The sequence below is a fragment of the Aristolochia californica genome, unplaced genomic scaffold (assembly GCF_029961685.1).
Source record: "Aristolochia californica isolate CCGP_79_NKW_82.1479 unplaced genomic scaffold, dmAriCali1.0.hap1 SCAF_3, whole genome shotgun sequence".
In the NCBI taxonomy this organism is placed as follows: Eukaryota; Viridiplantae; Streptophyta; class Magnoliopsida; order Piperales; family Aristolochiaceae; genus Aristolochia; species Aristolochia californica.
In genome coordinates, this window is record NW_027181992.1 from 4804089 (window position 1) to 4818364 (window position 14276).

Here is a 14276-nt window from a genome sequence, read left to right on the forward strand (position 1 = left end):
AAACGTCATTTAATCCGATTCGTGGGACGTGATTACTTTACAGCCAAAAGGGCGCAGATAATCCAAATAACGGGAACACAACTTTTTGCAGTTCGTGAACCAGACGATTAAGTACCCAGAAGAAGCAATTAGAAGAGAAGAAAAGAAAATTTGATGGACCAAGTTTCCACAGCATAATAAAAACTCCATTGAAATTCTCAAGGTACCATTTGATCCACTATCTGCACCTATTTTTATCCCTGAATTCGTTCCGATTATCAGACGACCAAGTAAAAACATGACAGCATTAGCCAAGAAATGGATTTTTAAATAAAAGTTGGAGAATTGTGAAATGTGACAGACGGGGGAGAAAAAGGGAGGAAGAAAAAGAAGCATAAAACTTGTTAAGACATCCATTTAACCTCGAAAATAAATCCATTCGCACATAACGGCAAAGTGGTTCACTGCTTCCACCATAAATACGAAAGAAGAAGATAAAACTATATCTCTGTAAGCAATTTCACATGCCAAAATTCTTCAAAAGACCAAACCAAAAATGACAGGATTAAGACCGCCAATATTCCCAAGCCGCGATGAAAGCACAGTAACAAACCCTAGCTCGCAAAAAAAAGATCGAGAAACAACTTGACACCTTACTTCTGCTCGTTAGGGCACTCTCTCGCAATATGCCCCTGCTCTCCGCAGTTATAACATCCTCCGCCACTGCCGCCACCCGATCTCCAACCGCCACTTCCACCCTGACCGCAGTCCCTGGCTAAGTGGCCGCTCTGTCCACAGTTGTAACAACCTCCACTACCACCGCCGCCGCCACTTCCACCCTGAGTACAATCCCTCGCTAAGTGACCGCTCTGCCCACAGTTGTAACATCCACCGCCACCGCCGCCGCCGCCGCTCCCAAAAGATCTCCCGCCACCTCTGCCGCCGCTTCTCCCGCCCCTCCCATAGCTACCAGGTCCATCGCCATAGCCACCGTAAGAGTCACCTCTGCCTCGGCCTCCGCTTCTTCCGCCGGAAACAGGAGCCCCGTCCGGTCCGGTCACATCAACGGCTTTCGTTCGTCCGTCATCACCGGAAGAGATTTCGAACTCGACGGTCTCTCCCTCGGAGAGACTCCGGAAACCGTCGGATAGTATAGACGACTGATGGACGAAAAGGTCCTCGCCGCCCTCGTTTGGGGTTATGAATCCGAACCCCTTCTGATCGCTGAACCATCTCACGGTTCCGATCGACCTCACGCCCTGCGCCATTAACGAAACGAGAGGCTGAGAACCCTAACGGAAGACAGGGAAAAAAACGGGAGAGCAGCAAAAAGAAACCAGGAAAAGGGTAAAAAGAAAAACCCTAGATCTGAGTCCTCATGGTCGATGCGGAAAGGGAACCCTAGTTTCTATACCGGCGGCCTCAAGACTTTGGAGGGTAGGCGGAGGAGTCCGAAGCGGTTTTAAGTCATTTCAGCGACGGGAATCTCGATTACAGACGATCCCACGGCTATCGTTCACTAGTGATCTGTGCAGGAAGATCCACCGTTGGTTCGATTCGGCGTCCTTTCCGGGAAAACCAAGTCCGGTATTAAATGACAAAACTACCCTTCTTGACTTCAAGATGGGCCTCGCTGCATTGAGCTTCAATGCTTCGTGTGATCTGTCTTCGGTCCCACGGGCGAGTAAATTAGGGATTAGATTCCAAGAATACATTGGCAAAGACAATAAAAGGAGAAAGATGTGACAGCCATTAGCCTTCTTTTCTCTGATCCAGTGAATTCTCTGAAACAGAGAAAGGACATAAAGCAGAGCTATTCAGTCCATCACTCAAATGCTGGACAGTTGTTGTTTACAGGCATTGAAGTGGAAGAGAAACTAAGACCCTCTGTGACATTTCTGTTTAGGTTATGCCTGCTTAGATAATAACAGTAGATCGCAGCAATTAGATGAACTAGATATCCGTAGGGAGGAAATCGGCCTTCTATCTGATCATTCAATAGTATCAATGTTTAGTATCAGATTGAACACAATCATACTTGCATGACTCGTTTTAACGTAATTCAAATAACAAAATCATGTAAAGAATTTGTTTCGGCTGCCCAGGCTTGATCACATACCTGCTTGCCCATTCCAGCTAGAAGCTTTTTTTTTTTTTATAACTTATTTTCTTGGTAAGACCAGAGTTGAGCTTCGGGGATTTGGATGAGTGAAGAAGAAAGTGTTAGACGGGGTCAGCTCTTTGCCTTCAGCACTTGATATTGAGGGTATGATTGATCTTAAAAAAGCACCCAGGAGACAAAATAACACCAAGCAAGCATCAATTAATAACTTCCATGAAAACCTGATTTCTTTCCTGCCAGAACCAAAAACCACTCTTCTCATATATCAAAACTGTAGGGGGTGGTCATAGACCGCACACATCTTCAGATGGTAAACAAAGTTAAGATCTCCTCTCATATACTGTACTCAGAACACCTGAATGTCTTTGGGCACATCAGAAAAAAAAAACATTAAAATTCTAAAATCTCACCTTCCTCTAATTCCTCATCCCCAATGAATCCGTTCTCAATGCACAGAAAATCATCGGGATTTACTTGCTCAATCAAACCTGAATAAGCATCCCTCAAATCTTGGGCAAACTCAAAATCAAAGTCTCCAGAACTTCCAAGTTTTGCATTGGACCCAAAATACCCATCAGTTTCTACTGTTATTGGTGCTTGTAACTTGTCACCTAAAGACAGTTTTGGACGTTTAATTTCTTTCTCATCTCCCTTGTTTAGGCGGGGGGACTCGGGAAGCAGAAAATTATCAACAAATTTTGGATCTCCGTACTCCATCAGATCGAACACTTGTGTGCCCAGGGTGACATCTTCTTCTATTTCCTCTTCCTTGAAGTGGACAACTTTTGGGCTTGGTAAATCATCTAGAGGTTTTGTTGGTCCTTCCTTCCGCACTACAGCATTTTCAACTTCGAAGCTGTAGTTCTGTGAAGGGAGGAAAACATGGATGCTGGGGTACTCGATAAGGACAATATCAGCTAATTGACGACATAGAGGCACATTTATGTCCAACTCACGGAACAATGATTTAGGACCCTGTAATTATGTGAAAGACAACATAATTAGAACCACATTCTCCCAGATTAAGAAACTTCAGTTGATATTGAAAATAAAACACCTTCGGGTTCTTTCTGATGAAGAATTTCAGATGCGCAAGTGGCACACTATTGAATTGGCTGAGTTGATGATTCCATGGACCAGCCTTTAAATGTTTTTCTATCACAGAATACAAACTTGCATTCTCATCTACCCTGCACAGATAAAAATTCATCAGTTAACAATAAACTGCAACCACTGTTGTAAGAACTGAACCAACCATGCCACAAAAGATAAATAAATACATAAAATCGAACTATTATTGAGCCCCAGGCATGGCAATTTACAGGTTCAATAATGTACGATCAGATTCAAGCACTAATGTGTAATAGGTATCCATATGGCTCTTGATGTTTAATACTTGTTTTCCTGTACTCGTGAAAAGTTAGTAATAGTGGAGAGGATAGAGACATTGATTTACACAACCAGCCATTGAACCAACGGCAAGGCCAGTTCCAATTCAACCAGGTTCAGGTTTGACCAGTATGGATCTTTTTTCAAGATGTTATAAAGATACTTGTTTTAATATACATGCACTGGATCTAGTACTGGTGTAGATGATAATATCCTTGTTTATTATGAGATCACAAGCTTGAGTTGCCTCTCTTTCATAAAATTTCATATTTTAAATCTGAGGTAGAAATGATAGAAGAAAAGCCTCAGTCAAACTGAACAAGAACCATTCTAGTAGGAGGGTTTTCTGGTAGGACAAGTGTGGTCATCCAGATTAGCTGGTCCTCCCAAAAAAGAGAGTCGGACCTATCTAAGAACTGAAGAGGACCATCATTCTGGTCCAACCTCGTTGACCAACCAGTCCGATCCAGTTCTTACAACAGTGACTGAGGAATTAAACCAAATTTTAAAACTCCACTACAGAATAAAAATTCATAAAATTAAAAAACAAAGGCAAGAAAAAAAAAGTTTACCGGTGGTCAACAAGAACAATATTTACTAAATTGAAATGCCATTCTACTGTCCATAAAATTGATTTCCTCCTGAAAGAAAACCAAGCAGTCATTCCATAAGTAAAAGAACACAAACAAATTAACGTAAGGGAAAAATTGGAAAAATAGAAATCTCTCTTTCTCCCTCCCTCCCTGCTTCCCATCCTGTCTAAAGCATCAAGTAAACAGGGTTATTGACTTCGAAAAATGGTACCATGATCTTTCCAATCAAGATTTGAGATAGTTCAGGTATGATAAATTTTTAAGAACAAAACACCTTTCTGCTCAAATTGTTCATGGGTCATCTTGGACGACAATTTCATAGACTATAAAATGTATCCAAATTCAAAAATAAACTAGTGCTATTGCATTATTAGGCGAAAACAAATAGTGGGTATCTATTGTAATCAAATTCAAACGTTTTGCAATCAATACTTGAAATAGTCCAGACAATGTACTTGTGCAAACAAAAGCCTTTTTCCGCTCAATATGCCCAAGGATCTAATCAGATAACAATCTCATACACTATAAAATGTAACCAAATTTCAAAATGAACTAGCTCTCTTCATTATCAGTATAAATCAACTTCAATCATGAATGGATATCTTCAAGACTAGGATACTAAGTGAAGCAGGTGAATTAAATACAAACAAACAGAGTAACCTTGTCAGAAACAAAAGCTAATAAAAATCAACCATCAGCAGAGGAAACTAAATAGAAAGGGCAGCAGCTAACTTTTGATCATATAATGACTGGTTTTTCTCCCTCCTTGACATTCCACCAGGCAGAAGAAAAAGCCTGGTTTTCCGCCGACCAGCTGCATTCCTGAGCAAGCGCAGTTTAAAAGGCATCTTAAAACGATAATTGCCACCAAACCCCATTAACATCCTCTCTGCAGATTCAGAAACTCTCTTCGTTTCTTCCAAAAAATTATAATCTATACAAACAACAGAAGAAGAAATGTAAGAAAACAACCCAAACACTATTTCTGAAAATTGTGAGAAGCAAAATAGAGAATAGATTAGGGAAACATGGCTAAGAGATAAACTGACCGGCTATGAGAAGGTTGTCATCAAATTCAGAAAGAGGCACGAACTCAGTGCGGTTTCTTTTCCCATTGCAGTTGGAATGCTGTTTATGGGATTTAACACAGGAAAGGCTGCAAGTGCGGATTGAACAGCCAGGGCACTTGTATTTTGACTGGTTTTGGTTGCACTCTTGGCAAAACAGGGATTTATCAGGTTTTGAAGGAACAGAAGCTTCATTTTCTTCCATAGCAGTGTCCGCTGGATGATCGAGAGACTGTTTCTGAAAGAGTAAGGAAATATCCCTTTTTATAAAGAAAAACTAGCTAAATAAATGGGGAGGTCAATAAAACTATGTCACATAAAGTCAATAGTGTTTGAGATTCTCCTTACGCAGAGTCTGTATGCAATCAACCTTCTCGCGGTAAGGTTGTCGTGGGGTTGAAAGGGGGCTGAAAGGTCCACGATATTGAATGTTGTTTCATTAAGGGTAATTTGGAAATTTTATACTTGTATTACAGTTGCCCTAGTTTTTTCTTTATATTTGGGAGTATCGTTATTAGGGTTATCATCATCAAGAAGGATCATCAGTTGCGTTGAGAGAGGTTAGAGAAAAATACCCAAGTGTGTGCGATTTCTCTTGTAAACTATTTCATCTTCATCGTGAATCACTGTAACGGCAGAAGACAGGACGTAGTCTCATTTTGAGGCGAACTTGTATAAATCTTGTATTTTTAGTGCTCGTTTTTTCTTCTTCTACAATTATTACTAATTCCTAACAGAGATTGCTCTTGTATTTCCTACTCCTTTTTTGTTATTCCTTAATTTCCTTGCAGTCATTAGCAGTAACAGTATTAAAAACCAAATCAGAAGACCAGCGAAATATGTAAAATCCATCATGTTCTGTCAAAACCTACGAACTCAGCTACGTGTCTTTCATGTATGATTGCCGCAATATCTAGAAAGAGTTTTAGATGTAAACGATTACATGAAATGACAATTGCAGTCTGCCCAGCATAAATAGTTAAAAGTTAGAAGTTAAGTAATAAGTTGCACTACTGAAAGTTGTTGAAGATAATAAAGTTTTATTAAGAGCTGCACTAAGTACAACAAAATAAGAGAGAGGACCTAGTTCATTCGAAAACTTGTTCCACTTATTCATCTTTTTAATTTGAAAACTATGTAAGCATGATTCATAATTGAATAGGTGAGAGACAAGAATCAAATGGTAAAGAATTCCAGGTCTTACCAGTAAAAAAACAAATCACTGCTACCAAAAAGCCAACCGAGAGTGCGGGTAGCAAGTAGAGGATCGCCTGTGGCAGAAGATTGAAAGAGCGAGTAAAGAGGGTTCAAAAGATATGAAAAGAGGAGAGAAGAGGGAAGAGAAGAAAGGGCAACAAGGAGGAGGTATGAGCGGAGCGTGGTGACGTGAAGGCGGGAGGGAAACTAAAGGGCAAGCTGTTTTCTCAGCGATGGCTTATTTTAGTCGTTTGATCCGTGAAGAATTGATCGAAAGGCTCGAAATAAAACCCTCCAAGTGGGCCGGTTCAGATCCGCCACAAAATAATTAACGCGTCTAGAATTCGTGTCAAATTTTGTTTGGAAGTCGCATAATTGTGAAACTCTAATTCAGTTTTAAATTGAAATGAAATTTAAAAGAATGAAGCAAAATAGAAAAAATGAGACGTAATAATCCTCCTTATTTTCAATAATAAAAATGTATCTTATTTTAATGAAAAATAAAGTATTTAAAATGATATATAAAATATAAATTATTTAAACAAAAACTATTAACTTATTATAATATTATTACATACATAATTAAATAATAATAAATTACTAATTTTTTATACTATATTATAAGAGATTCAATAAAATGAAAAAAATTACAATAATAAATAATAAGTATTAGTTTCTATTAGTGTAATAGACATTTTTATTTCAATAAATAATAATTTTAGAATTATGCTATATATAATTTAATAATTATAATATTTAATTTTCAATTTATATAATTAAACACAATTATTTCACAAAATTAATTAATTAATATTACTTTTAAGTTTAACAATATAAATAATAATGACTTCCGTCCTTGCCCCACCTTCCCTACTTGTTGATGGGGTTGGTTTCTCAAGCCTCTTGTGCCTTGCAACCCCACCATGCTTTATAATAAGGTTGAACCACATAGGAAAGATGAGCCATATGTTGGGATGGATTTTGCCAGTAGTGACATTGAGGCATATCAAATTTATGTTGAATATGCCAAATTGAAAGGATTTGGGATTTGAAGAGCAAAACATATACATCAAGAAAAACGAATTGTGTTATTAGTAAATGGTTTGTTTGTGATAAGGGAGTAAAGGATTTGAATGAAAAATGGCAAAAGGGGAGAGATATCCAAAGGCTTCAACAAACAAGATAGAATCGTATGACTCCTTTTTCAATCAGTATAAATAACGATGGAATGTGGATTCTTAGACCTTTTCATGATGATTACGACATCTTTTAATCTCAAGTCCATATAATATTTAAAAATACAAAACCATGTCGTCAATCTTCATCAAAATGCACAATGACAAGAGATCAATTCTGTGATTGTAGAACGAGACTAAGACCCAATCATGTTTCAAGAGTGATAACAATTGAAGCTTGTGTATTCCTAACAACTCCATCAGTTATGATAAAGGATAATATGGACCGTCTGATAATAGCTAATACTAGCAATATGGGGTGTGACTACAAGATTGTGGTTAATCACTTTCAAGATATTCAAGTCCATGATCCTATTTTCTTTTTCGCCTTTGAGCTTGATGAGATAAACATAACTAGGAGTGTCTTTTCGATAGAAAGTAGGTCAAGATCAACCTACTTGGATTTGAGAGATGTGGTTGTATTTGATGTTAGTTATAATGCAGAGAAGTTTTCTACGCCATTTGCTCCATTCATATATATTAACTACCAAAGACAATCTATTCTCTTTGGTTGCGCTTCGATTGCTTACAAAACAGAGGAGAACTTTACATGGTTGTTTCTAACACGACTTAAAATGAATGTGGGGAAAACATCCACAATCAATTATCAATGACCAAATTGTGGCATTAGGAAAGGCTATTGTGAAAGTTTTTCCCAGAACTCGACATCATTTTTGATCATCGTATATTGAAAAACATTCATGGCAACATTTGGCACATTTACAATCTATAGGTAACTTTAGTGAGGATTATTGTAAGTGGATAGATCAAAGCGTGACAATTGAAGAGTTTGAGAGCACATGGGAAAAATTGAAAGAGAGATATGAAATGGAAGATGACAATTGGTTAACAAAAATGTATGAACAATGACATCATTGGGTACCATGCTTTCTAAAAGATTACATTTATGTTGGCATGACTTCAGGTCGAAAAAGCATAAGACCCTTCTTTGATGGGTTTTTGAATGCACAAACACCACCAAATGACTTTATTCACCAATATGAAAAGGCTTTGGCATCTAACTTTCAGGTAAAGACGATGAAGATTTGAAAACTTTGTATTTTAAACTAATTTTGTCTTGTAAACATCCAATTCAAGCACAAACAGTGGAGTGTTATACTCAAGTTATGTTTGCCATGTTCAAAAAAGAATTAGAAAGAGTCTTGATTATATGGCTAAAAAAATATTAAAGGAGGGTGCTACGATTACATACTCTGCTAGATTTTATTGAAATGATAAAAAATATTTTGTGTGCTTTATAGATGATGGTGAAATTTTTGCATGTTGTTCTTGCAAAAAAATTGAGCATAAAGGAATGTTGTGTAGCCATAGTTTAAAGATGTTTCAAAAATTTTGATGTGCCAAAAAATTACATTGAAGTACATCATGCATCGTTGGACAATAATGCTATGTATGGATCTATTCATTCTTTAGATAAAGGAATTTCAAGTATTTCAAAAGACAAAAACACCTTAATAACTCAGATAGTGTGGAAACTTTGTTCTATCTGCCTCAAGATTACTAATTTCAATACAAGATCTCGTGAGAACTATGATATTGTAATTCCAAAAATACAAGAAATTTTGAAGCAGTTTGATGTGTTAAACTTGAAAGCAAATGTTAATCATCATTTGGATAACAATAAAAGTGTTGTTGAGAGTATTCCCACTAATCAAAGTGTTGATAACAATGTTAAAGTTGTCTCATATGACTTTGATCCTAATGATAAAACAAGGTGTAAATCGAAAAGGGTAAAAGTTGAAAGTCAAGATCAAAGAAGAAAATGTATAGTGTATGCCATCAAAAGGGTCATTAGATGACCACATGCCCGTTCGCTAAGGAACTTGGTAAGTATAAGTCACATATAGAGGGGGTTCAAACTCATCCTCAAGCAGTTTGATGTGAATGTATAGTGTATGCCATAAAAGGGTCTGCTTATAATGAGCAAGAAAATAAGCAATTCGCTTCATTGTGACTGTCTAAATTTGTGACTGTCTAAATTTGTGACTGGTTTTCTCCAAACTCATGAGAAGTAGCAAATTGCACCAAATGAAGTCTTCTTCACTCCCAATTGCAGATTTTGTGTTCCATAATATAATAAAAAGTACAACAGTCTTCGTCTCCGACTGCCACGAGTTATTACTAAAATAAAACCAGCTGAGGTGAATCGAAATAAACAATCTGCTCCTCTGTACTTGATCCCCATTGATGGCCCCCATGGAGGCCGATACCATCAATGGGCTGACTCACGTGTGCGCTTCTGGTAGAGTGACTTCCACAGTCAAAAATGAGAAAACGCTGAAAACAATGGTGTACCATCAACGATCGCGGTAACCATGAAAACCAGCAAAATAAAAAAAGGAAAAAAATCTGATCAGATCTTAAAAAATCTGTGTGCTCCCTACGCCTGCAACAAGCAGCTGCATCTCAATTTGCTGCTTCCCCTAGTTTATTTTTCTCTCTTAAACCAAAATGTGCAGAGGCTTCATTACCCATGATCTTCCCGTACTCTGTACAGCCCAGCAGTCGGCGATTTCTTTGTAATATCAAAATAGCAAAGAAAGGAGCAGGAAAGGTTCTGTTTTTTGTCGTAAAATTTCCTTCTCTACCGACAGCTTCTTCATCTTCTGCGTAAAATACTACAGATCTTTCCTTCCCACCGCTTTCCAAATGTCCCTCAACTGCACATACTTTTCTTTACTTTATTCGAACCTCAACCACTCAATTCTCTTATATATATACCTACCTCTCTTTCATGCGCTCATTCAATTATATGCACTCCTCTTTCTCTCAGAGAGTCTGCTTTTAATCACTTCATCTCTCTTCTTGGTCTTCTGTTTTTCCGTCAATGGCTTCGTTGGAGGCAATCTCGCCTAGGAGACTGAGGTCTGATCTGTACAGCTTCACGGACCAAGTCGAATCCACCGCCCCGTTGGTGATCTCAGTGCTGGCGTCTCTTCTGGAGAGAGCAATGACTAGGAACGAGCGGATTCTGAGAAAATGCGGGTGGGTCTCGCCCAGAGCTTCGAGTGCTCGAGTGTTCGATTACCATGAGACGCCGGACATGGAAATTCAGTCCTACCTCGAGAGGATATACCGGTACGCCCATGTCGCCCCGCCGGTGTACGTCGTCGCCTACGTTTACATCGATCGGTTTTGCCAGTTTCACCCCGACTTCAGAATCACCTCCAACAACGTTCATCGACTTCTCATCACCACAATCATGGTGGCTTCCAAGTTTGTAGAGGACAAGTGAGTAGCCATCGATTCGAAGTGTTAGTATTTGGTCTGGGAGAAATAAAAAAAAACTAAACATTAGGTTCATTCGCCATTTATGATCTTGTACATTTGTTAATTTTCATCTGTTCTATATGTGCAGGAACTACAGAAACTCCTACTTTGCACGAGTGGGCGGCTTAACCACTGCGGAGATGAACAGATTGGAACTGGATTTCCTGTTCTTGATGGGGTTCAAGCTGCAAGTGAGCGTGAGTGTGTTCGAGAGCTACTGCTGTCATCTAGAGAGGGAAGTCAGCATCGGAGGAGGCTACCAGATTGAGAGGACTTTGAGGCTAATGTGCAGCAGGGAAGAAAACACTTCCAGCAAGGTCGAGAAGAGGACTCTAGATCGTCGGCTAGCTCCAGTTATCGGATGTGGTCCGCATTGATTGAGTCGAAGTAGGTGGCTACCTCATTCAATGCAAACTGTATATAAATATCAAAACTGTTTGTGATGTCTCCTCAGAGATTTTTAAGTAACTGCAAAAGGCTTTGCGTGTAAAAATCCCTTGAAATTAACTGTGAAAGCTTTCAGATTTACCAATCTTCGTTTCGATCTGCATGAGCAACCAGTTTCAGTTCGATTGATTTGACATATGAAGTGATTACAACTAGTCTCCACTGGCAGTGCCCTACACAGATATCCCATGTCTGGAAGTCTTGATAGATGGTAATTAAATCTTTGTACTGGTTATCGTCCTTTTACCTTCAAACCCAGTTCCCAGTTTTAAGATTGTACTAAGACCTAGACGACCACTGCTCATGGTAGTACAAGACCTCACTGACAAAGCAGAAAGAGTTCTTATTCCGAAAAGTAAAAATGGTAGAAAATTATATTAAAATTGATACGAAAAACAACAAAAACAACTTAACATGGTTTGACAGAGTGATGCCTTTTTCTAGACTAATCAGATCTTTAATCAAGATAAAATAGCAGTGAGCTTCCTTGGCTATAGTCAGAAAAGGATGAGCCTAATAAGAATTGCCAGATCCCCGCTGTAATTTGCTGGAACTCTCTACTAAATTTTCTCTTTCTCTTCACCATCCCCAAAGCTCACATAAACAAATGCCCAGAAGCAACAAAAAGGTCTACGACGCCACTGAAAGGTTAAAAAACAAAAGAAAACCAGCGCGAACTGGACAAGGAAAAAGCTGGGTGGCAAGTCCACAATCCGCCATTAATGGCAGACAGCTAGGGCAACCGAGTTCCATCAATATTTTATCGTGTACGGACTCCATTCAATGCAGAAAAGATAAATCAAATCAGGGGGAGGGTCGTCATCCAGTACCTACTCGAGAAAGAGACGAAAGAGAGAGATGACAGACAAGCCCACACGGGCGGAACGGCAATGAAACTCGTCGGCCGTCCATGATCTGGAGGCGTGTGAGGAAACTGGGAGAGGATTCATGAATAAATTTGCTCCGTCCTTGTCCCTGGATTGTAACATTCTTCAGTTACACACACCGAACGTCAAGGCTTATAGAAACTAGTGGATGTTTCGGTTTTTTAAGACGCTTCAAGTGGTTAAAAGATTGAGAGGTTCTGATCAAAACATTTCAGTGGGTAGTTGTCCTTTGTCGTGTTTCAACGTGGGAACACCACCTAATCCAGTGGAAACGAAGGGAACAATAATCTTTGTTTGTTAAAGTTAAAACGTTGAAAGATAATGAGACTATGAGGAAGCTGAAGATCACCCACAATATTGTCGGTAGTTGCAGTGGATTTACAGTTGATCTTCATCTTTTGAGAATGAACGATATTTGTTGAAGGGAAGATGCTTCATGCTTGTCTTATTGTTTGTAAACATCCTTTGGCTACATCCACCTAACGCTATGGTTTATAAAAGGAGGTGGTTCCTTTCCATTACTCGAAAGAATCTCTTGTTGAAAATGTTATCAACAGCATGGATCCCTGCTGCCTGTCGTCATCCACACGAAGGGGAAGGTTGTCGGCACAGGCAAAAGCAAGTTTTTCTAATAAAGGAATTAATAGATAAATCTGTGGAATCTGCTGGTTTGTTGTTCAGTCAACTTAAGGAGGTTTGTAACTCTGTTTGTGGTTGGCCTCTGTCATGTTCCGACACTCGTAATCCAGAAGAAACAGGGAAAACCCAGAATCTCTATTAGTTTGCTGTGTAACCTGTGTCGCAAATTTTTTGTCCTCTGATGTTAAAGTAGAGTTCTGAGATTATTTCAAGATGACTGCATGAAGCTGGAAGCAGTATAATTAGATCTAAATCTCTAGTAGCTGGTTGAATCAAAGTTCAACTCTACCTTCTACCAGGGAAAATACTTGTCTTCAGATAGTGAAGAGTGAACATGTTGGTTTCTGAAATTGAGAAAGTCTGAAAAACTGAAACAGTTATTTTTGCAACAGGATGGAAAAAGAAGGGAGCCAGTGAAGGGGAAGGTGGAGGCCCATCTAAAGAGAAAACGGCAAAACGTGGCAAAACTACATTTTATAAAGCCCACGGCGAGGATCGAACTCGCGACCTTTCGCTTACGAAGCGAACGCACTACCACTATGCTATGGAGGCAAGTTGATCTTTTCTATAAATTTTTTAAATAGAATTTATTTTAAAAACAATAGAGATATCTCTCTTAGCTAAAGACATTTATTTTATTAATTTTAAGCAGAATGTTCTCTTCTCCAATGCAATTTATTTTATTAATTTTAAGCAGAATGTAGTCCTATTTTGTTCCTGTGCATTGTCTCATGAACTATGCCAATTGCATTCTCATATGCTCAACAGGTTTGACAAATAATTCAACATCCAGTGTTGACAATTCTAATATGACTTTCTTTCAAGTTCATCAGAAGAGCTTGTTTACTGTTTTTTTTTATTTCATCACCCTCTCATTTTTCTACTATTGCAATAATGTTCCTGATCTTTTAATACTACTAATATTTTGTATTTTCATATTATCATTCTTCCTTCTAATTTTTTTTAGCTTAATTTAATTATTTAAAATAATAAATTTTAGCCTTTTCCAATGTTCAAGAGAACTACTCATGCTCCAAAATGTTTGACATTAGCAGGGACTTGTGCAGAACCATGCAGCAGCTGCTCACTGAGCACTACTATGCATCATTGTGGGGACAAATAGTGAACTGTCCACACTATTTTTATCCCGCATAGCTACAAGAGCCATGCACAGAGCATGCTACAGACGCCAAGCAGAAAAATAACTTCCTTTCATTCATTCTCTTGGAGTAACTTCCTACCTACTCCTACAGCTTATCGAGTAATAGAGCTTGAACAATATTATTCCTCCTGGGCAAATCAATGGCAGTTTCCTGAGCATATTCATGCCTTACAAATGCACCGATTATTTAATGGTAAAGAAGACCAATAAAGTACTTACTTTACTTCGGATTTAATGTATTTAAAAGCTATCGAACAACAATAATTTA

At 38.4% G+C, this 14276-nt stretch overlaps 3 protein-coding genes and 1 non-coding gene across 5 annotated transcripts; 1 reads left to right on the forward strand and 3 right to left on the reverse strand.

Annotated features, from left to right (window-relative positions):
* Positions 1-368: 368 nt before the first annotated feature.
* LOC137960083 (glycine-rich protein 2-like) lies at positions 369-1539 on the reverse strand. Its single transcript, XM_068807555.1, has one exon. It carries the CDS (start codon positions 1245-1247, stop codon positions 633-635), a length of 615 nt encoding a protein of 204 aa, XP_068663656.1. The 5' UTR covers positions 1248-1539; the 3' UTR covers positions 369-632.
* Positions 1540-2409: 870 nt separating this feature from the next.
* On the reverse strand, positions 2410-6543 carry LOC137959151 (uncharacterized). 2 transcript variants are annotated; one of them, XM_068806480.1, is made up of 6 exons: positions 6355-6543; positions 5133-5382; positions 4816-5017; positions 4063-4131; positions 3159-3291; positions 2410-3076 (listed from the first exon to the last, which is right to left on the reverse strand). In XM_068806480.1, exons 2-6 carry the CDS (start codon positions 5353-5355, stop codon positions 2492-2494), a joined length of 1212 nt encoding a protein of 403 aa, XP_068662581.1. In that variant the 5' UTR covers positions 5356-5382; positions 6355-6543; the 3' UTR covers positions 2410-2491. The 2 variants fall into 2 exon arrangements, with proteins under 2 accessions (XP_068662581.1, XP_068662580.1); XM_068806479.1 differs by having other exon boundaries at positions 5133-5388.
* A 3621-nt stretch (positions 6544-10164) lies between these two features.
* On the forward strand, positions 10165-11382 carry LOC137959152 (cyclin-U2-1-like). Its single transcript, XM_068806481.1, has 2 exons — positions 10165-10834; positions 10962-11382. The coding sequence occupies exons 1-2, from the start codon at positions 10431-10433 to the stop codon at positions 11248-11250; spliced, it is 693 nt and encodes a 230-aa protein (XP_068662582.1). The 5' UTR covers positions 10165-10430; the 3' UTR covers positions 11251-11382.
* Positions 11383-13326: 1944 nt separating this feature from the next.
* TRNAT-CGU (transfer RNA threonine (anticodon CGU)) lies at positions 13327-13398 on the reverse strand. The gene has a single exon. It is a non-coding gene; the product is annotated as a tRNA-Thr (tRNA).
* Positions 13399-14276: the final 878 nt, after the last annotated feature.

What these genes read in the sequence shown, in the direction of transcription:
- LOC137960083 (XM_068807555.1), bottom strand. Translation starts at nt 1,247, where the DNA reads ATGGCGCAGGGCGTGAGGTCGATCGGAACCGTGAGATGGTTCAGCGAT.
- LOC137959151 (XM_068806480.1), bottom strand. Translation starts at nt 5,355, where the DNA reads ATGGAAGAAAATGAAGCTTCTGTTCCTTCAAAACCTGATAAATCCCTG. An exon ending in CAGTCATTATATGATCAAAA is followed by an intron (nt 4,132 to 4,815) that starts GTTAGCTGCTGC and finishes GTTTTCTTTCAG; the next exon opens with GAGGAAATCAATTTTATGGA. An exon ending in TCATCAGAAAGAACCCGAAG is followed by an intron (nt 3,077 to 3,158) that starts GTGTTTTATTTT and finishes ACATAATTACAG; the next exon opens with GGTCCTAAATCATTGTTCCG.
- LOC137959152 (XM_068806481.1), top strand. Translation starts at nt 10,431, where the DNA reads ATGGCTTCGTTGGAGGCAATCTCGCCTAGGAGACTGAGGTCTGATCTG. An exon ending in TCCAAGTTTGTAGAGGACAA is followed by an intron (nt 10,835 to 10,961) that starts GTGAGTAGCCAT and finishes CTATATGTGCAG; the next exon opens with GAACTACAGAAACTCCTACT.